The sequence below is a fragment of the Marmota flaviventris genome, chromosome 11 (genome assembly GCF_047511675.1).
Source record: "Marmota flaviventris isolate mMarFla1 chromosome 11, mMarFla1.hap1, whole genome shotgun sequence".
Lineage (NCBI taxonomy): Eukaryota > Metazoa > Chordata > Mammalia > Rodentia > Sciuridae > Marmota > Marmota flaviventris.
The window spans coordinates 97,180,819-97,203,964 of NC_092508.1; the positions used below are offsets into that span (position 1 = coordinate 97,180,819).

At 41.2% G+C, this 23,146-nt stretch overlaps 1 protein-coding gene across 4 annotated transcripts in view; it reads left to right on the top strand.

Moving 5' to 3' along the window:
* Ercc3 (ERCC excision repair 3, TFIIH core complex helicase subunit) overlaps nucleotides 1–21,688 on the top strand; it is a 30,516-nt gene extending 8,828 nt beyond the window's left edge. For all 4 annotated transcript variants that reach the window (XM_071619263.1, XM_027936836.2, XM_027936835.2 and 1 more), the window contains exons 9-15: nucleotides 90–274; nucleotides 3,877–4,079; nucleotides 10,237–10,333; nucleotides 11,358–11,475; nucleotides 14,213–14,331; nucleotides 16,168–16,320; nucleotides 17,767–21,688. In XM_071619263.1, the coding sequence (XP_071475364.1) occupies nucleotides 90–274; nucleotides 3,877–4,079; nucleotides 10,237–10,333; nucleotides 11,358–11,475; nucleotides 14,213–14,331; nucleotides 16,168–16,320; nucleotides 17,767–17,898 (1,007 nt within the window). In that variant the 3' untranslated portion in view covers nucleotides 17,899–21,688. The remainder of the gene's footprint in view (nucleotides 1–89; nucleotides 275–3,876; nucleotides 4,080–10,236; nucleotides 10,334–11,357; nucleotides 11,476–14,212; nucleotides 14,332–16,167; nucleotides 16,321–17,766) is intronic.
* Nucleotides 21,689–23,146: the final 1,458 nt, after the last annotated feature.

Below are 23,146 nucleotides of genomic sequence, written 5' to 3' on the forward strand. Positions count from 1 at the left end.
AAAGGCTGGTGCTAAGTCATCATAAAGCTGCATGTGGTAATTAAGCAGTTTAGAAAGTGATCGTGTGAATGTTTTCCTTGTTCCCCCAGCTAAGATGTTCCGAAGGGTGCTCACCATCGTGCAGGCCCACTGTAAGCTGGGTTTGACTGCAACCCTTGTCCGGGAAGATGACAAAATTGTGGACTTAAATTTTCTGATTGGGCCCAAGCTCTATGAAGCCAACTGGATGGAGCTGCAGAACAATGGCTACATCGCCAAAGTCCAGTGTGCTGAGGTAGCTGGGCCTGGTTGGGTGGGTGTCTGAGGGAAGGACCCCTTTTGTGGGCAGGGGGACATGATCAGGTTGATTCCTCATGGCAGATACATAGGTCAGGACTTGGGCTAAACTGCTGCTACCTATTCCCATACCCTCATTCACCCTGTGGGGTGGGCATGTTAACCCATTTCACAAATGAATGCAGCAGGATCCCTTGTCCTGAGTCACATGGTCAGTAATTGGTAAAGTCAGGATACTAATGCAGGCCACTGGGTCTATACTCCATGAGCATCCTCCTTTTCTGACTGAGTCCCTAAAGTGTTCTGCCTACCTTTTCCCTGAGGGGTCCATCAAGGCCACTCCCAATGTCAAAACCCCAAGAAGACAGATTGTGGCCTTAATAATTTTTTATTTCTAAAAGCACATTTTCCCAATATTTTTCTCTAATGAATACTTGCATAGGTATGTGTTAAAAATTCATGTTCAAAGCTAAATATTTTTAGAAGGAACAACAACCCAAAAACCCCTTTCTGGTACTTTAAAATGACTGTCGCTCAGTGGTAGAGTAGGGTGGTCTCTGTCCTGAAAGTGTGAGAAGTGGTCTCCTGTGAGTAACCTGTGAAGATTCTTGCTGTGTTGAAAAAATCCTCACCCTTTAGTTGTGTCTATGGAATCGCCACCATCTAAGAACAGGTGCTGGGACCTTCAAGGCCTTCTGTTCCTCCCACTTTCATTTCCTTTCTATCTGTCAGTGCCGACCTCTATCATGAAGCTTGTATTTGTTATTGTCTTGCTTTCGTTTATTACTTTACCTTCTACATATATTTCCCTCAATATATGTTTGCCTGATTTAATTTAAAAAATTATGTCAGTGGAATTGGGTTATTATGTTTCTCTGTGACTTTTGTCTTTCTCAGCATTTTTATTCTTCACATGATTCTTTATTCCTTTTTGATGGTGCACATATCTGTAGTTCATTCCTTTGAATCACTGTATAGTATTCCATTATACAGATATACCACAGTTTGATATATAACAGAATACTACACAGCAATAAAAAAAAGTTTTTTTTTTTTTAACATGGATAGATATTTGAGTTGCTAAGTTGTTCTTTTATCAGCTTTTTTGGGTTTTAATTTATACACCAGTAAAATTCATACATTGTTAGTGTACAATTCTATGATGTTAGTAATGTAAAGAGCTGTGTACCTATCCTCACAATCCACTTTAAGAAAAATCCCAACACCTCACAAAATCCCCTTGTGTCTTTTTGGAGTGTATCTCTAACTCCTACTCCCAGTGCTGGGCAACCATTGGATTATTTTCTGTCTATAAATTTGGAGGTTAGATTTTTTTTTGCCATTTGACAATGTTGCTGCTTTTTTTTTTTTTTTTGGATATTTCCTAGTGCCCTCTGTAAGAATTTCTCTATTCACAGTGTGGACTATGACCTTATAGTGGACCCCTTCCTGAACGACATACTTTGAAGGAATGTTCTGGGCTGAAAGTTTCTGAATGTTCAGTATATTATTGTGTTAGTCAGCTTTTCCTTGCCGAGACCAGATACCAGACACAACTTGAAGGAGAAAGATTTATTTTGGTTCATAGTTTCAGAAGTTTAAGTCCATGATCAACCAGTTCCATTGTTGTAGACCTAAGTTGAGGAAGAACATGGCAGAAGGATATGGTAGAAGGAAGCTAATAAAATCTTGGTACCTGGAAGAAGACAGAGACAGAGATAAAGAGAGAATAGGAGGAGAGAGACAAGGAGAGAAAAAAGGACACGTCCCCAGTGACCTACTTCCTCCAACCATGCTCCTCCATTGACAACCATTGGCTTTATTTTTCCTAATAAATTGTTTCTTGCTTATAGTTTCCACCAGTACCTACACTTAAGTAATGAGTAGATTAATCAATCCACTGATAAGGTCAGAGTCCTCATAATTCAATCACTTCCCCAAAGCTCCACCTCTGAATATTGCTGTACTGGGGACCAAGCCCTCAACACATGAGATCAGATCCAAACCATAATATGCTCAGCTGTTTCCCAAAGTGGGTGTTGCAGTAATCAGTAGTGATTGATACTTCACATCTCCTTTAACACCGAATAGTGATTTTTTTCTTTTGATTTTTGCTAACCAGTTAAGTGTGAAGTGGTATCCCTTTATGGTTTGAATTTATATTTTCCTCTTTACTAATGACATATCATGAGCCATTTGTGTTTCATGATTTGTGAAATGTAGAATTTTAAAGATTACACTGTGAAAAAGAACTGCATTGGCTATAAAAAATAGAAACTCATAGAGTCACAGGTAGGATGTGGCCCAGAGGGAAATCAGCAGCACCTGTGGAATTTGAGCTCCACTTGGTGTTTGGCTAATAATGTTGTCCACTAATTCTGCAGGGCTGGCATCATAAAGAATTGGTCTGTCATGATTGTATAGAAGTGGCACTGGCTGTGGGAGCTTTATTTCTTATTCTGTCAAACACATGAATTTGAAATTAGTATTATTTTTTATCAGCCTCTGAACTTGCCAGCTATGGAGTTTTGAGTGAGATTTAGGGTGCAGGCACAAGGATTAATGAAAGCCCCTGATACCATGACATGAGAGTGTGCCAGTTTAACATTATGTATTAGATTTTGTTTAATTTTGTGAATATATTTATAGCTATACAGTAGTTCCCCCTTATCCCTGGGAGATTTTTTCTAAGACCCCCAGTGGATGCCAGAAACCTCATATAGTACCAAATCCTGTAACCTCATGCATTTTCCATCTTTGCTAAGCACTTAATGTACTGTGGCAGAAAATTTTACAGTGTGTAAGGTGTAACAGCAAAACCAACAATAATTTCTTCGCCTTTACAATTTCACAGATAAAAGGTTTGAACTTAACACAGCTCTTAGAAACATCAGCATGTGATTTTTTTTTCTTTCCCAGTAAATTGAGAACTTTTACCTTTTTTACATGCTTCTCTTTGACACATCCAAATTGTTAGCATCACTACTTTTGTGCTTTAGGCCATTATTAAGTAAAATAAGGATTACTTACACAAACACTGAGATATTGGGACAGTCAATCTGATAACTGAAATGTCTACCAGATGATTAACAAACAGGTAGTTACACAGTGTGGATAGGCTGGGGAAAGGATATTCACATCCTAGGCAGAGTAGAACAGGTCCATGTGAGATTTCACTATGCTTCTCAGAACCAGTGTGCAAGTTAAAGTTTCTGGATTGTTTATTTCTGAAATTTTCCATTTAATATTTTCAGTCTCCCATTGACCATGAGTAACCAAAACCACCATAAGGGAGGACTGCTGTTTTGAGATAAAATTCATAACCATTGGCTTTGTTTTGAAGAATTTTAAAGCTAATTCTGCTACATGAAAGGAGCTTCAGAGTCTCCAATCATGTGATGTCTAAACTTGCAAAATGACCCTTTTTCTTTTTTTGAGAGAGAATTTTTTAATATTTATTTTTTTGTTTTCAGTGGACACAACATCTTTATTATTTTTATGTGGTGCTGAGGATCGAACCCAGCGCCCCGCGCATGCCAGGCAAGCGCATTACCACTAGAGCCACATCCCCAGCCCGACTCTTTTTCTTATTGCATCTAGGTTTGGTGCCCAATGTCTCCTGAGTTTTACCGGGAATATGTGGCAATCAAAACTAAGAAACGAATCTTGCTGTACACCATGAACCCCAACAAGTTCAGAGCTTGCCAGTTTCTGATCAAGTTTCATGAAAGGAGGAACGACAAGATTATTGTCTTTGCTGACAACGTGTTTGCCTTGAAGGAATATGCCATTCGACTGAACAAGTAAGAATTGAAACCTTGGAGTTTCTTCCAGACCAGTTTATCTTCCCCACTGAGAGGAGCAAAGGTGCCTATTTCTTGGGATCTGTAGGTCTGGTTCTCTGCCCCTGGTCCCAGGAGCCAGGCAAGACAGAGAAGCAGGTGGTCAGAGTTGGAGGTTAGAACATATAGGAAGGTGGAGCATGTTTACCCTGACCTCAGAGAATAGGGGCCACAGAGTTGTGCAGTGCTGGGTGGGCACTATCTCAGATCTAGGCTCCAAGTGTGCATGGGAATTGGTGTCTGGAGTTTCAGGCCAAGTGAGCACTGTAGGTGGAAGTTAAGGCCAGACTGTATGGTTCAGGGGCAAAGAAGGAAGGCAGGATGGGCTGGGTCAGCATTCTAGGTGTGGATTAGTATCTGAACCAGAACTTTTTGGGAACTGCTCCCTGAACATCCTCACCAAATCACAACAAACACCTACACTTAACATCCTTGCCATGGCAAAATTCCTGCCAAGTAAGAAAGAGGAGGCCTGTGTTTCTTCCAGCCACAAAAGGACGAGGTTCTCTTTGGAGACAGGTCCTTATTTTTTTGTAGTGGTGGATAGAGAAGAACGAATATAGACCAGTTTCTTCCTATAAAGCTGTGTGCTAGGAGTCCTGTATCTATGTATGATTCAATCCTCACCTCATCCATATGAGGTATTATTATATGGATTGGAAAATAGGCATAGAAAAATTAAGATTTTTCTCAAGTTTCTAAAATTGTACTTTTTCTAGATTTAGAAAAGGTATTTATTTTTATCCAAGTTAACATTTAGATTATTATGAAAAAATATTTCTCTGTACCTCTGTTTCTGCCTTGTTCTCTGAAGGCAGCCACTTTGAATCTTTATTTTTTTCCCTTCATTTCCCTTCTTATTTCTAAGTAGTTTATGCAGCAGTTTCTGGATTATCAATGGCAGGAATTGCCTACTACCTTCCTACTACAGGAGTTGAGGGTGTAGTTTTTTTATAAACACCACTTTCTACCCCACCTCTTTGTTTTCTCTCCTACCATGCTCCCAATACGGTAATGGCACAAGTTTGGGATTAAATTAAAATTCAGTGCTGTGTCATTTTGACTGTATAAGTATTGTTCAGATGGAGATATGTAAATGTACTATGATTATGTTTTATTTGTTTAGTTGTTGCTTTTGTGTAGTTTTCCATACACTTGATTACTTACTCTTCTCCAGACTTTTCATATAACCAGAAGCTCCCTCTCAATAGTGTCAGGTAATCTCTAAGTTCTGGTTTTTCTCTTTACCTGGTCAGATTCATTATTCCTCTTCCGCCTCTGTTCTGGCTTGCTTGTTACCTAGGACTAGGGATACCAGCAGCTGTCATCTTGGGCTTCCCTTGGACATAACTCTGGGCCTCACCTTTTTAATTGTGTTGAACCTCTATGTCCTAGTCTCAGGTCTCCTTTTTCTTAGTCACTTATTTTGTTGGAGCAAATGCTCCATTAGATTCTTGAGGTTTTTAAGACTTAGAGTGCTTGTATATGACTTTACTCAACTCCTTCAGTAGTTTGGCTGGTCCTTGGTATTTATTTACATTGAAGCTTCTAGTGTGGCTGCTCAGGAGTCTGGTACCATCTAGTTCCTCTGTTTGCAGTCTGTTGTGGTATTTGTGTTTCCTTCTTCTATTAGATAGGATGATCTTTCCCTCTCTTTTTTTCTCTTTTTAAATTTCAAAATTTCTATGCCTAGTTCAGTATTTTTTCTTTCATTGTAATGGACATTCATTAGGCCCTTTCAGTATGGAAACTTGTGTCCTTCAGTTCTGAGAGTTTTTTCTCCTTTTCTTTGCTAATCATCATCTCTTTGTTTTCTGTTTTTAGAATCCCTATTGGTCAGATGTTAGATCTTCTGAACCACTTCACCCATTTTCATATCTTTTTCCTCGTATTTTTATCCCTTTGTCTTCTAACACATCTATTGGAACTTTTGTTAATTTCTGAGAGGTTTTTTTGTTTGTTTGTTTGTACTGGGGATTGAACCCAGGGTCCTATATCCCTAGTCCTTTTTATTTTTTATTTTGAGGTAGTGTCTTGCTAAGTTGCAGAGACTCGCCACAGTCTTCTGAGTCACTGGTATTATAATTGTGCACTACTGTGTTTGGTAACAAGAGTTCTCTTTTTTTTTTTTTTTTCCAAGTATTTATTTTTTAGTTGTAGGTGGACACAATATCTTTATTTTATTTTTATGTAGCGCAGAGGATAGAACCCAGTGCCTCACGCATGCTAGGCGAGCGCTCTACCTCTGAGCCATAACCCCAGCCCACAAGAGTTCTTTATTAATAACTTTTTTTTTAAAAAGAGAATTTTTTTTTTTTTTTTAGTTTTCGGTGGACACAACATCTGTATTTTATTTTTATGTGGTGCTGAGGATCGAACCCAGCGCCCCGTGCATGCCAGGCGAGTGCGCCACCACTTGAGCCACATCCCCAGCCCTATTAATAACTTTTAATAACAGAGGTATCCAACTGTGACTCTCTCATGTGTAATGGAATGAGAATTAAAAATTTTGCTAATAACTTTTTTTTTTTCTTTTTTTCTTGTTGCTTGAGTATAATGTCTTCTTATTTCGGGCTATGAAAGCTTTTGAAGCTTCCTTCTGTTTTCTTGCACTGTCTCTCTTTTTTGCTTTGATTCTTTTAACTTCTTTTTTCAGAGTTTTGTAATCTGTGGCTGCATTTTCTTATTTGAGAGTCAGTCACTAAAAAGGTGACAAGCCATTCTGTATGTCTTAGTGGATATGGACCTTCCTACAGAATGATCAGGCAGGCACCTGGCTGTTTTATCCAGAGATTGATAAGATATAAGTCAGTATCTCTAGGTCTTTCTTGGGGTCTAATCTTTTCTCTGGAAGGAAATTTTCCATCCCCTGGGTACCAGTGTGTGGGAACAGAGGAAATGGGGTTGTGAAGTCTTAGCCTTGAGGAGATGCTTTAACCTTCATGCTTCAGTTTCTGTCTCGCTTTTGCCCTCAACTCTGCTGATGTCCTGAGTATAAACCTTCCTTTTTCAGATCCTGGAAAGGAAGGCTTCGTCTGAAGCCTGCTGTGGGGCTGAGTCTCTGCTCCTTATCCATACTCCCAGGCCTGCTGTCTGCCATCCTGCTTGCCACCTCGCCTTCCAGCACAAGTGGGCACCAGTTCTTGAACTCTTCTGTGTTTTGCACAGAAAATTGGCTTGTTCTCTGTTGACTTTCCCTCCTGCCAGCCCAGCTTCTGCTTTCCCTAATCTGTTAGCTCAGTCACGGTACCAGCATCCGTCTGCTTTTCAGCTTCCAAGATGTTACCTACTGCTCTCATCTGCTGTTATTTCTTCTGTTCTTGTTGTAGGTTTTTGTCCTTTTAGCCCTTTACTGTCAAATTAGTGTCAGTTCAAGAGGAGCAGCAGGACAGTGCTTCTGTTTACTATGTCATATTTAATAAGTATATTCCTCTACCCCCCTCAGACTTCCTCAAGTGGCCTCCCCACACCTACTTTGAAACACCCAAGGCTTGCTTGTGACTGCAGCCATTTGAGCCTGTGGGCAGAGATGTTAGTTTGCCTGGAGCTGGTGCTGACAGTGCTAAACCAGCCTGACAGAGGGAGAAGTAGCCAACTGTGGCTCTCTCATGTGTAATGGAATAATTACAAATTTTGCTAATAACTCTTTTTTAAAATTTTTTTAATATCTGGCTTTTAAATGTAGAAAGGGGTCAGGCACAGTGGTATACACCTATAATCCCAGTCGCTCGGGAGGCTGAGACAGGAGGATCACAGAGTTCAAAGCCAGCCTTAGCAACTGGTGAGGCACTAAGCAACTCAGTGAGACCTGTCTATAAATAAGAAACCAAATAGGGCTGGGGATGTGGCTTAGTGGTCAAGTGCCCCTGAGTTCAATCCTTATTACCCCACCACCACCACCAAAAAAAGGGGCTGGGGGGTGACTTAATGGTTAAGTGCCCCTGGGTTTAATGGCCTGCTACCAAAAAAAAAAAAAAAAAAAAGTCAAAACGTTCTTTGTTTGTCCTGTTTTCTTGATTTTGAAATGATTCTGCGAATTCATTCTTAACTTACGATGGACAAACCTGATGTGTCCAGTGGTGGTAAAGGGGGTTCTTCCAGCTTTAAAGAAAGGAATGGGGTCACCACACAGTTGCAGGAGACACTGTTGAGGGTATATGCAGTGTGAGATAATGTGGAGTATCATCTGTGGAGACACACTTTGATTTGGTACTAGCTCCTCTTTATAGGAGTTGCATGACCTCAGTAAAGTACTTCACCTCTCTGATCCTCCTTTTATTTCTTGGTCACTTGGAGCTACCACAGGGAATTCTAATGCCTGGCATCTCAGAAGGGTTCTCCAAATGTTTGGTTCTTTTCCTGGAGGGTGGTTACCCTTTAGGTGTTCCAGTTCCTGTATGGGGGAAACCTTCAGATACTGAGGAACTCACCATTGTGTGAGAAGTTTTTACCTGGTGGTGGAGGAATAGTAAAAGAACCCCCTAAAAATCTGGGTGTCAGGAGACAAACTTCTTTTTTTAAAAATTATTTTAAATTTATTTATTTATTTTGAGGGGTGCTGGGGATTGAACCCAGGAGCACTGAGCTACATCTCCAGTCCTTTTTATTCTGAGACAGGGTCTCACTAAGTTGCCGAAGCTGGCCTCAAACTTGCAGTCCTCCTGCCTCATCCCCATGGGTAGGTCGCTAGAACTACATGCTTGTGCCACCACTTTCAGCAAGACAGGTTTGTGGCTTCCCAAGCTTTTTTCCATGACACACAGAAAATGATGGATTGTGTGGTACCTTGATACTCTCTGTGTCAGGTGAGGCAGCTTATGTCTAGGTTATCCTGTGGTAGTCAGCCTGGGTGTGCAGCTGACCCAGGTTCTGCCCAGCCTCTGTGTGGCTGAGGGGTTTGTTCTCAGGTACATCTGAGATCATCTTGTAGTGTATTGTTGGGTATTGAGTAGCACTGCACAGAGTTGCAAAAACAGTGCATCCTGTGTCCTTACCAGGCACTGTCCTGGACACCATTGGGCCTGGCCATGAGATAGCCACATCTGGGCTCCATTCCCTTGGGCTCCTGTTTTTTCATTTCTTTTCTTTTTGATACCAGGGAATGAACCCAGGGCACTCAACAACTGAACCACAACCCCAGCCCTTTTTTGTATTTTATTTAGAGACAGGGTCTTGCTAAATTGCTTCATGCCTCACTAAGTTGCTAAGGCTGGCTTTGAACTTTCAGTTCTCCTGCGTCAGCCTCCTTAGCTTCTGGGATTATAGATATGCACCATCTCACCCAGCTCTGGCCCTGAACCTTTTGTGTAGATTGAGGAACATGAACCTTAACCTTTTTAATTCTGATGGATATTGGCAATGATGAGTGAGTTATTTTTATTTTTTTAAGTAGTACTAGCTCAGTGCTTGACATAAGTAGGCCCTGGATCTTTATTCCTGTCTTCTTTGTGCTTATTATCATCATCATTACTGTTGTTAGGGTTTGGGGGAAGCTATGGAAACTGACTACCAGCACATTCCCATATAAAAGACAAGGATATGACCATCCTAGGTGCCATAGGCAATGACCAGTGAGGTTCCCAGAGGCTTGTGCCCTTGAGCAAGGAGCTAGAAACTAAAGAGAAACTTTTAAATTTGGTATTCTGTGAGTGCAGTGGGGAAAAGGTTGAAAGGCCCTTTTTTACTTTCTGCTCATTTCTTGAAGGTTGTTTGTGACATTGGAGAATGTTGTATTCAGCCTTTGTTTGGATGTAGAATTGTTTCTTTGCTGCTTCTCTTAGGCTTCATGAAATCGAAGCTTATCCTTACCTAGAGTGACAGATGTTAGAGGAGGAAAAACTATAGTAGGAAATAAATAAGTCAAAAAGGGAATCTTGAAGAGGGTGGTGGGCCTGGGCCTAGAAGCAGAGGGGGATGGGCTGGGGCTCTTGGGGGAGGCTGGCAGGGGTGGGTCTGTAGCTAGTTGTTGTCATGGATCTTCTCATATCCCAGTGGACATGACCTAGGGCTTCCTCTCAGAGAAGACCTTGCTTAAGCTTATTTTTTCCATCTGCTGTGTTCTCAGGATAACTGAAGTATGATTCTGTGATTTTTCTAACACATCTGTGTTCTTCTTTAGACCCTATATCTATGGGCCTACATCCCAGGGAGAAAGGATGCAAATTCTTCAGAATTTCAAGCACAACCCCAAAATCAACACCATCTTTATATCCAAGGTTTGTGTGGCACATGGAATAGTGGGGGATCCTAGCACCCAATCCCAGAGGCCTAGGGAGTATACTCTTTCCTGGACAGTCAGTTCATGTTTATCAAAAGATATTCCCTTGTACATTTTTATTCCTACGTGCCCAGGGTCTGGGATCATTAGGATTTTCATGTGTTATCTATAAAGGCTCTTCACTTAGCTGAGATTCTTCCTACCTCTTCTTGGGATGTAGGAATTTTAGATTGTATTTCCTAGGAAAGGAACTAAAGTTCTTTCCTACTATTAGAAGCTGTGGTCTAATGGTTTAGAAGTCATTCAGATGAAGACAGACCTAAAGCCCAGAAGTGCATTTTCTCTGTAGGGTGATCATAGATAGGAAAGTGAGCATTAGACCCTGCCTGTGGCCCTTTGGTGGTCAACTTCCCAAGTTGGACATCCTGCCCATAATTAGAATCCTTTGCTGGGCAGCGGCCCAGGCCACATTGTCTCATAGGTGCTGCTGCTGGTCTCAGTGATTATCAGATGATTTTGACCTATTTCTATAGCCACAGAAACAAGAAAATTGATTTGGGTACTAGCTCCTCTTTATAGGAGTTGCATGACCTCAGTAAAGTACTTCACCTCTCTGAAGAAAATTGATGTGAGTCTGTGTTATCTTTGCATGCAGCACTGTGAGCCTTGCTGAGCCGCAGTAATTTTTTGGTGCTGTTAGAACCTACAAGGTCCTAGAGAGGCAGACCCTTCAGGGTGGGGTCCACCACTTCACTTTTCTCTGTATCAGAAGGACTTTGTATGGAGAGGAGAGTGTTTTTTTTTAAATGATTTACAGAGCAGATTTAAATTATAAGCCAGGGCTAGGGATGTGACTCAGTGGTAGAACACAGCTTAACAAGCCCAAGGCCCTGGGCTCCATTCCCAGCATACAAAGATAAATAAGTAAAATTTAAAATTCTGAACTAGTTGATTGTGTGTGTGTGTGTGTGTGTGTGTGATGTAAAAACCTTCCTAAGCTTACAGCTGCTTCATTTCTATAGGTAGGTGACACATCATTTGATCTTCCAGAAGCCAATGTCCTCATTCAGATCTCATCCCATGGTGGCTCCAGGCGGCAGGAGGCCCAGAGGCTAGGACGGGTGCTTCGAGCCAAAAAAGGTAACAGCAGCTTTTCCTCCTCTGCTGTGGGTGGAGAAGAGTCTCCTCTGGAACCACTTTGGTTAAGGAAGGGAGGGATGAACCACAAATGTGTTCAGTGCCTCAATCTTTGTCCCAGGACCAGAAAGACCCTGAAGAGAGGCAGTCCCAAAGCAAGGTCCTCGCTTTTCATACCATGGGAGTGAACATGGGGGTGTTTTGCATAACAGTGGCCTACAGTTCACATGAGTGTGCTCTCAGCTAAGCTGTCTTAGTGAGCGGGCTTCCTGTGTGTATTGACTGCAGCAGAAGGGCCCAGACCTGAGCCATGGGCATGGCAGGGACGGATGTTGCTGAGATGTGGCTGCCTCTTTCCTACTGGGACCAGGCACATCCTGAGACAAGGAAATAGGCCCTGTCCTCAGGGAACTTTCTTATCAAACCAGGAAGCACCTGAACTACTAGGATATTTGAAAATGAAAGATTAGTGGACATAAGTTGAAATTATATTGTATTTAAGAATGTTTAAGGCAGCTGGTTGTTACATAATAAATGAAAGCAAGGCAGATAGTCAAAGTAGCATGGACTGAGCTCCAGATTAGCTGTGTGACCTTACGTACATTATTAGCCCCTCTGAACCTTGGTTTTTCCATCCAAAGTGGGGGTGATTGTGCTGTCTTGCTGGACTGTTGTCGGAATGAGCCTATAAAACAGAATACAGTAGGCTGCTTGATAAACTTTTATTAACTGAATATAGTCTGTTAGCAAATGTGAAAATAACTCATTCCTTATTCTTTCTCTCACATACAAAAAAAGCAAAGCTAATTTGAAAACACCTTTGAATTTGATTAGAATTGTATTTTCTCAGTCAAAATATTTTGGCACAGATATCTAGCCCTTTGGAATAGTGGGGGATCCTAGCACCCAACCCCAGAGGCCTAGGGAGTATACTCTTTCCTGGATGTCAGCTCTTCTAAGAGAAACCATTGAATTCAAAGGCAGTATACAGATTCTTAACCTCCTGATATTTGAATTGTGAAGCAGAAATGTTCAGATTTTCCTGAAGAATCAGGTCTTTCAGGCCTTAGTATTTTCTGTCCTGATTTCTGTGCTCATTGTCCCTGGTTAGAGGTTTTCTCTCTGAACTGCTGTTTTGTTGGCTTGTTTTTAATCAGGGGTGTAAGCACCTGTGATGCTCTTAAAGTAAACAGTTCAGTGATTTTTTTAGCATATTCACAAAGTTGTGCAGCCATACCACAACATACACTTAGAATATTCTCTTCACCCCCAAAAAAGAAGCCCTTATCTGTTACCAGTCATTCCTCATTTCCCTTGCTCCCAATCCCTCAGCCCTAGGCAACCACTAATCTACTTTTGTCTCTATATTCCTATTCTGGATGTTTCATTAAAAGATCACACTGGGGCCCTCTGTGACTCGCTTCTTTCACTTAGCGTAATGTTTTCAAAAGGATTACTCAGGGGCTGGGGTTGTAGCTCAGTGGCAGAGTGCTTGCCTAGCATGTGTGAGGCACTGGGTTCGATTCTCAGCACCACATATAAGTAAAAAATAAAATAAAGGTCCATTGACAATGAAAAAAAATATTTAAAAAAAGGATTACCCATATGTATCAGTATTCATTCTCTTTTTGTTGCCAATTAATATTCCACTTATGAACATACCATATTTTATTTATCTGTTGATGGACATTTGGGTGATTTCTGATATTTGGTTCTTAGTGCTACTGTGAAATTCACATACAAATTTTTGTATGGATGTTTTCAGTTCTCTTGGATATATACTTAGTAGAAATTGCTGGATCATGTGGTAATAACACTGTGTTTAACATTTTGAGGAACTTTTTCCAAAGCACCACTATATAGTGCATGAAAGCTCCATTTTCTTCATATCCTTGACAACAGTTGTGATTATCTGTCTGATTCTACCATCCTGGTGGAGACGAGATGACATCTCACTGTGCTTTTGTTTTTGGTACTGGGGATTGAATTCAGAGGCACTTGACCACTGAGCTATATCCCCAGCTCTATTTTATATTTTATTTAGAGACAGGGTCTCACTGAGTTCCTTAGCACCTTGCTTTTTGCTGAGGCTGGCTTTGAACTTATGATCCTCTTGCCTCAGCCCTCCCAAGCTGCTGGGATTACAGGGAATGTGCTACCACGCCTGGCTCTCATTGTGTTTTTTTTTTTAAATAATTTTTTTAGTTGTATTTGGACATAATACCTTTTTTTTATTTATTTATTTTTTAATATGGTGCTGAGGATTGAACCCAGTGCCTCTCATGTGCTGATTGAACCCAGTGCCTCGTATGTGCTAGGCGAGTGCTCTACCACTGAGCCACAACCTCAGTCCTCTCATTGTGGTTTTGATTTGCATTTCCCTGTTCCTTGGCCATTTGTGTATTGTCTTTAGAGAAATGTCTGTTCAGATCCTTTGACCATTTTATAGTTGGCTTATCTGTCTTACTGAGTTGTGGTAGTTCTTGATATATTTTAGATGCAAGTACCCTATCAGATATGTGCTTTGCAGGTATTTGTGGATTCTTTTTTAGTTTCTTATAGTGCTCAATAGAGGCACAAAAGGCTTTAATTTTGATGAAGTCCCATGGGGAAAAGTCTGAGTTTTTCTGCCTTGCCTGTAGAAGTTTCTCACTGTGGTGCTTGCTTCCAAGCCTGGGACTTAAAGCTCCTGGCATTCTAACATTCTTCTTCCCTACTTTCTCTCACCTTCTCCCTGCAGGGATGGTTGCAGAGGAGTACAATGCCTTCTTCTACTCACTGGTATCCCAGGACACACAAGAAATGGCTTACTCTACCAAGCGACAGAGATTCTTGGTAGATCAAGGTTATAGTTTTAAGGTATGTATCCACTAGGTCTCTGGCTAGACCATGACCAAAGCCTTTCTGGTATTCTGGCCTCCAGGAGAAGTGGGGGCACAGCCTGAGACAGACCTCAGGTAGGCAGAGAGCCTTAGGGTATTAGAGGCTTTGCCTCAGACTCCTTTGTCTCTGCACAAACTACTGGAGACAGCATTCCGATGTTGGCGGGAAATATGGGAAATGTGGTAGCTTGTCCACAGTGAGGTGCCTAGGCGCTGTGGCCAGCCCTGTACAAGAGTGAGCCTCTTAGGGTTCCTTTCTCAGACTGGTGCCGCTCCCGTTGTCTAGGATTGGCTTTATTTTCTCAGCTGATAAGCCCCAGCATCTTCCCAGATATTGGAACCATCTGTATCATAAACTGGGTCTTTAAATAACTTGGGAATTACTAAAGCTTTGGCTAATTTTCATTGGCTGGGGTAATTTGCTTTCTTTCCCATTGACATAACTTGTAAGTTTGTGTTAGGATTTAGTGTCCCAAAGGGTTTTATTTGGGGGTGGGGGTGGAGGGTTCTGGAAGCAGGGAAAAAAAATTCCCCTTGTGGTCTACTGCAGGAACATTGCTAAAACACACGTTTCTTAGGTTCTTGTTTTGCAAAACACCATAGCCCCCTTTCTGAATACATTTTCAGTTGTCTTTTTTCTTCCTCTTGGTGCTAAGGATGAAACCCAGATCCTCATGCATGCCAAGCATGTCCTGTATCACTAAGCTGTACCCCCGGCCTTCAGTCGTGTCTCTTAGTGTGTTGGAGAGTTCCCATGTTTAGCCTTAGAGGACAAGATTGTCTGGCTTCTCTTTTAACCAGGGGCAATGACACTTTTCAGACCTCTTAGGCTTGACTAGAGGACAGGACACCTTGGGTTTTGATCCTAATTTTTTAGAAGATTTGCATTGTGACCCAACCCCTCATCCATGCTGATAGTAGCACTCATAATTCTTGGTCCTTGCAGCACCTCAGGGTAACAGGAATGCCAACTCAGAAAGAAAACTCTGAGTTCTTTGAAAGGCTAGCCTGGCAGGTACATGTACACATGATGTCTATGTTGGCCAACTTACCTTTGTCCAGAGTAGCCAGTAAGAGTTCCCTGGGTTGTGTGACCTTGAGCCATCGTGCCAGGGCAGATGTGTCCCACTGATTGTAGTCTGGATGTCTGGCCACCTAAAGGACTCAAATCCTTATTTCTAGAAGTTTTCCTTTTACATTATGCAGAGAATTGGAGTGTGTGTGTGGGTTGAGGGGAGGTAAGGGGTTACCTTTACGTAATCAGCCCAGGCTTTCTGCAGGTTTAGGTAAGTCTCATAGTAAGTTATCCCTATAGATGTGAAAACCCAGTTTCCATCATACTGTCATCTTGTTTTTTTAGAGAATATCTTTCCAATAAATTCTCAGTTCCTGAAATTATTAAGCGCTTTCCTGCTGGAAGCCCTGGGTGCCAAGCATAGCAGGGTGGAGGATCCTTGTCAAAGGGCACAACTTTAGTTGGTTTCCCTTCCTTACCTGATTCAATATGGGAAGACTACTGAGGGACTACAGTTACTAGGGTTCCTGTTGATCTTCTGTGTGGGATTATTAAATGTTCTGCACTGGGAGCAGAGATTCCTCTGTAATTCCTTCATCTCTGTCTTGGAGTCATTAATGTAGCTATTACAGGCAGCTCTGAAGCTGGTCTCTAGAACACCAGAGAGGAGCCTCTCCATTGGCCACCTGGCCGGCTGTGTCTATGGGAAGGAAGCGACAAGAAGTGGACTTGGGAGAAGGCTGAGTGGTGCCAAGGGGAAGATAACTGAAAGGGACGCATCTACTTTTGAATTTGCAGGTGATCACAAAGCTTGCTGGCATGGAGGAAGAAGAGTTGGCATTTTCCACAAAGGAGGAGCAACAGCAGCTCCTACAGAAAGTCCTGGCGGCCACTGACCTGGATGCGGAGGAGGAGGTAGTGGCAGGAGAGTTTGGCTCCAAGTCCAGCCAGGTGAGCCAGTGGGTGAGGCTGGAGTATGGCCACTTACATATGCACACATTCTTGGGGGCAGGGGCTGCGGGGGTTGGAGACAAACTTGGGAGGAAAAAAAAAAAAACCTTGGAGAAGAGAATAATAGAAACAACTCCGATTAATCTTGTGGTGCACATCCCTTCCTGAATATATGTTGTCCAACATGGCTGAACTCTCAGTGGCTGTGATTCATCTCTTGGCTTGTTCATTTAACAGTCTGGCAGGAGCATTTGTTAGTATATTGGTGTTAGAGTCCAGGAAGGTGAACAGGTGACTCCAGACTCTGCCTCTCAGTCTGTGGGGGCAGAGGGTGAGGTGGCAGTGACAGGACAGTGCCTGTTGTTGGTCTTGGGCAAGTCAGCTTGCTTTTGGTTTCCTCCTTAGTGATAGAGCTGAGCCTTCTACTCTGGGAGATGGGTCTGAGGATCAGTTTGTATGGTAGCTTCAACATGTATTTTGAAAAATTTAGAGTTCTTTTAAATTTACTGAGTGCCTGCTTCGTTCCCAGGTAAGTGTAATGTGGTGTGATTAATGAGAGCATTGTCATGGAGAATTGTTTAGGCCTTTTTAAGGAGAGAAGGGCAATTGAGTCAGATGCTGTTGAAATTCAATTAGTATTAAAGCCAAAAGGTGACGAGTGGCTGTAACAAGGTAAGAAGGAAGCACCTCTCATCTGAGCTGGTGCTGCCCTTCCTTCAGCTTAAGACGTCCTCCTGCCAGAGGTTTGCAGCTTACACTGAGACCCAGGAAAGCCTGGGTCTCTGTGGTTCTCACTGGCCCTAAGGTGAGGCCCTAACCTTGAAGTCAGTGCTTGGCTGCATATTTCCCCTGTAACATGGATTCAATGATGTGCTGGGCTCTGGGCCAAGCCCCTGACCTCTGTGATTTCTGTTTATACCTCATCCGTCAGGGCAGATGTGGTTATCTCCATTTTACAGATGTGTTCATTGAGGCATGGACTTTCAGTACTTGCCTGACGTCTCCCAGTGAAAGGTGGGGCCATGAGTCAATCCCAGGGCTTTTGGCTTTTTCCTTGATTCAAAGTTTTTTGTGAAATCTCAGCGAAATTTAAAATAATGAAACTGTTGAAGTTGTCATTAAGGAAAGCAGTGTAGCATTCTAATTAAGAAAGAGTCTCAAGCCTGATTGTCTGTGTTCAAGTCCCATTTCCTTAGGAGCTGTGTGATCTTAGACAAGTTACTCAATCTCTAGGCCTCCATTTCCTTTTCTGTAAAATGAGTTTATAATGATTATAAGGACTACATGAGGTCATACATGTAAAATGCTCAGAACAATGCCTGAGACACAGTGACCAGTAAACATTGTTTAAAAATAATAAAATATATTGAATTTGATTATAAATTTATTAAATGAGTCTTTTCTCTTGGAGAATAACTGAAGCTTGGGTTCTCCTCTGCCTCGCAGGCATCCCGGCGCTTTGGCACCATGAGCTCTATGTCCGGGGCTGATGACACCGTGTACATGGAGTACCACTCATCCCGAAGCAAAGCTTCCACTAAGCACGTGCACCCGCTTTTCAAGCGCTTTCGGAAATGATACCTACCCAGGTTACTTGGTTGAAGACTGGGTGCTTGGTCCCAGCTTTGGAAAGGGATTTTTCAGTGTAACATCTTCTCTCCATGTCTATGTACTTTACTGTAGCACTAGCCAAACTGATCTAAACTCAGTATCTGCTAACCATATTGAAGAAAATCAACACAGAGGTTTGGTTCTGCCTTCATGTGACACCCAGGTTTTAAAAAAGAAAGCAAGATTATTTTTTGATTTTTTTTTTTTTTTTTTCCCCAAACTTGTTTGGGAGTGGGTCATTCCTGTATATAAAAATTTGTACTGGGGGCTGGGGTTGTGGCTCAGTGGTAGAGTACTCGCCTCACACGTGAGAGGCCCTGGGTTCAGTCCTCAGCACCACATAAATAAATACAATAGAGATATTGTGTTCAAATACAACTAAAAAAAATAAATATTAAAAAAAATTTGTACTGTTTAAAAGATGTTTATCTTGATGCTCAGCTAAACAAACAAAATGGAACAATTCATCCTCTTTGTTGAAGAAGTGTTTTTATGCCTTGTCACAGGCATGGACTTTATCTACATGACCAGGCTCCATCAAGGAGCTGTTGAGCTTTTCTGTCTTGTTCCTGGTGTTAAAGAAAATGTGTTGAGGACAAGAAAGGCAGAGCACAATTGTTTTGTGGAAGGTAGGGTAGGCATGCACAAGGTGAAAACTTGTATTCTGAGGAGGAAGCTGTTCTAACAGTAAATAGTGTTCACACCTGGGAAGTTTTGAAGCCTGCACCAAATAAAGCCTCCAGAGTGACTGTGGAGGCCCTGCAGCTCAGCCACAGCAGCAGCAGCATTCCATTTTTATGTTACCAGCGCCAGCACACCTAAACTGTGCTCTGTAAAGCAGCCACAGGCCCTGCCCAGGGAGGAGACAGTGTCTGACATTAGGGGACTTTGAAGCTAGGGCTGCCTTCTCCACATTCCACTTCAGGAGCTGATCTTTGGAAACAAGCACATTCTCAGAGTCAGGTCAGGCATTGGTGTTGCCAGGCAGGTAGGACTGTCCGTGCGAATCCCAGGAGATGGCAGTAGCCCCCACATGCAAGGAGAGAAGGCCATGGGCAGCTAGACACAGTTCTGTGTACAGGCAGGCATGCCGAGCCCTATGGGCTTGCCTGGCAGCCCTGGTGTGCTGGCAACTAGATGTTCAAACTTGATTAAAACCCATTATCTTCAATCTCGTCTGTCATGCCTTGTACTTGAAATATTCAAAACATTACCACATACATTCTGTATTTTCCCATTTCTTGTTCTTGTGCTCATGGATTTCTTGACTGCTGACTTCTTGACTTATGATGATGATTTTTACCTGAGCCCTCTGATCCTTGAAAGTAGGGATGGGGGTGTAGCTTAGTATAGAGCACTTGTCTAGCATGTACATGCCCTGGGTTCAATCCCCTGCACCACACAAACAAAGGAGGAACATTTAAAGGAATTGCTGTTTTTTTTTTTTTTTTTTTAATTGTAGATAGACACAATTTCTTTTTTTAATTTATTTTATTTATTTGTGTGGTGCTGAGGATCCAACCCAGTGCTCCACACATATGAGACAAGCACTCTACCAACTGAGCCACAACCCCAGCCCAATTGCTCCCCTTAATTCTGGAAAAAAACTTACTGCAAAGAATCACCCTTCCTTGTATGTAAGACTCACAGGCATCCCCCTTTTTTTACCTTGAGATAAGGCTAGACACAGGCCTTCTGATTTCCCGTTCTTGGCTTCATAGATGATAAAAGTTCTTGTCTTCCCCCACTGATTAATTAGATCAAAACCAAATTTTGGTGGAGATTCTCTTCTTTCCTCAAACCCCCGAATTTTGACCCACCTTCTGCCTCCTGAAAATAGACTTGACTTCAGAATAAATCATTATGTGATCTGACAGTGCCACCCAGTTTGTCACCCTAATTACCTGTCACCCTTTTATTTTTTATTTTTGTGGTACTGGGAATCAAAACAAGGGCCATTCTATCACTGAGCTACATCCCTTTTTAAAAATTTGAGATAAGATCTTGCTAAGTCTTTGAGGCTGGCTTCAAACTTTCTGCCTACAGGCTTGTACAACCATGCCTGACTCTAACCCTCTTTCAACTTGTTTCTTCCTCCCTATAAGTAAATCCATTTTGCCTAACTCTTTAGACAGACATAAGTCCCTATGAAATGGTCCCCCCTTTCAGTAATCCTTTCAAAATAGTTTACCAAGTCCTAATTTGTTTTTATTCATCTACTATGGAACAAGCTCCTTTTGGTGGGGGGTACCAGGGATTGAACTCAAGAGCACTCAGCCACTGAGCCACATCCTCGGCCCTATTTTGTATTTTTATTTAGAGACAGGGTCTTACTGAGTTATTTAGCGCCTTGCCAGTTGCTGAGCCTGGCTTTGAACTCACGATCCTCCTGCCTTGGCCTCCTGAGCCCCTGAGATTACAGGTATGTGCCACCACATCTGGCACAAGCTCCTTTATATTCTCTAAATTTCCAAATGTTTGTTGCTAATATAGAAACAGTTGATTTTTTATTTCTCAATACCATATTCTGCAACCATGCTAAATTCACTTGTTAGTTCTAGGAGTTTTTAGATTGCTAGAATAAGTAGACCAAAATCAGTAAATATTTTAAAGATTTGAACATTGTAGAATACTCCACCAATAATAGAAGAATAAGAATTTTTTCAATGACCCAGACCATTTGAAAAGATAGAATCAATTTCAGACCATTTATAAGTCCCAATAAATTTAAAAGGATTTAAGTCATACAAGTTATGTTCTGTGACCACAGTGGAATCCAATTAAAAATAAAGAATCATCTCCGGGAACCCCCTAAATATTTGGAAAATGTGATGGTTAATTTTATGTGTTCACTAGGCTAAGGGGTGACCAGATGTCTGGTAGAACATTATTTCTTGGTGTGTCTGTGAGGGTGTTTTTAGAAGAGATCAGCATTTGAATTGACAGAGTAAATAGAGAAGATCTCCCTGCCAATGTTGATGGGCATGATTCAACAAATCAGAAAGAGAGGAAGGATGGAGTTGCCTCTTGGCTTGGCTGGGGCTTCCATTATCAGCTTCCTGGCATTGGGCCTTCACACTCCTACTGGGACTTCACATAATTTGTTCTCTTTGTTTTTGATCCTTCAGACGTGGAATGCAACTACCCACTGGCTTTTCTGCTTGCAGATGGTGGATTGTGGGGACTTCTCAGCCTCCGTAATCACATGAGCCAGTTCCTCATTATAAATGTCTTTCTGTATGTACTCCATTGGTTCTGTTTTTCTGGAAACCCCTAATAAGGAAAATAATACAGTTCTAAAGAAAGAATCAAAACAGGAAATTAATATTTTGAATTGAGTGAAAATGAAAACTGTATTGTTTATATTTTTTTCTGTATTTTATGTGTTGACATCTTACTTTGAGATAGTGAAGACCTAGCCATAGCAGGCCAGACATTAGCAGAGCCACACTTCTGTCTGATCCACACACTTCAGGAAGCAATATTCCTCTTAGTCATACTAGTGCCAGGTGCCAGACACCTAGGGACCACCACTGTAGTTTAGAGCCCAACAAAATTATTCATACTAGCCAATTGTAAAATGTTTACCCTGAAATATCTTGTCTTTCCCAAGAAAACTCTAACAAAAACTCTTGGACTTTCCTCTTACTCCAGTTTCTACAGACTGGCCACCATGTATCTTCCCTATGTGGCTCATGATGTTACATGCCACTGGTTTCTAGGACTTCTGAATATAATAAATTTTTGTTTACCTGAACGTCTCCTCTGTCTTGTGGCTGCTTCTAACCAACCATCACAAAACCAGAACAAAAATCAACAGCAAAATTTGAGGAATGCAACCATCACAGCATTTATAGAAAAGTATGCCAGGGTATACCATTAAACTATACCAGAAGAGAAAAACTCCAATCAGTAGCCTCTACTTCCATTTTAAGACACCAGAAAAAGATCAAATGAAAGAGAAAGCAAATTAAAGAGAAGAGGTAATGAAAATCAAAGCAGGAAATCAATGAGGTAAAATAATACAGAAAATCAATGAAACTAAAATCTGGTTCTTTGAGAAGAGCAACACAAATTACCAATATTGGGAATGAGAGAGGTGATATTACTACAAATTCTACAGTTATTAAAAAGACAGCAAGTGAATGCTATGAAAAAACTACACAAAATCCACCCCCTGAAATTACTCTATGAAGAAAGTATTATTTTGATAACAAAGACCTTTGAAGAAAAGTGCAAACTAATATCTTTTATAAACATGCAAAATTTCTTAACAAAATCCTAGCAAATCAAATTTAAAAATCCACAAAAGGGATATTATCATGACTAAGTGGATTTTGTCCCAGGATTTCAAGATTGGTTTACCATTTGAAAAAATCAATTGATATAATTAAACATACTGAAAAACCATGTGTTTGTCTCAATAGATGCATTTGACAAAATTCAGCATTCTCTCATAAAAATTCTCAGGAAATCAGGAGTGCATGAAAATTTCTCAGACCAGTAGAGGATATCTACCAAAAAAAAAAAAAAAAAAAAGCATTTAGTGTTGAAAAACTGAATGTTTTCCCCTAAGATCAGAAACTCAGTGTGTCCATTCCCACCACTTCTACTTGGCAATGTAATAGAAGCTCTAGTCAATGCAATAAGGTAAGAAAAACTCATATAGATTGAAATGAAAGGAATAAACTACCTTTACTTGCAGATGATGTGATTGAGTTTAAAAATCTCATGGAACCTACAGAAAAAGCTCCTAGAACTAATGAGTGAATTTAGCATGGGTGTACAATACAGTATTTTCTCCCTCTTCCTCCTCCTCCTTCTCCTTCATCCCCTTCTTTTCCTTCTTCCACTTCTCCTCCCCGCCCCCTTACACGTAGCAAGGATTACTATCAAACTCCACTCATTTGGTCAAGATAGCATGTAAGTGAAAAACTTTCCTCTTATGTACAAATATACTTTTATATACTAGCATCAAATATTTGAAAATTGAAACTAAAATACTATTTATAATAGCACTGAAAATATAAAATGGCAAAAAATAAAGCCAAGAAATGTGTGGAGATTACCTGAAAAAAGATGTCAATTTTGTCAGTTTGCCTGTATTAGTCATTATATTAATCTATTTTAAGATCAGATTATTTTTAATATTTTTTGTGTGTTGTAGTTGGACACAATACCTTTATTTTATTTGTTTATTTTTATGTGGTGCTGA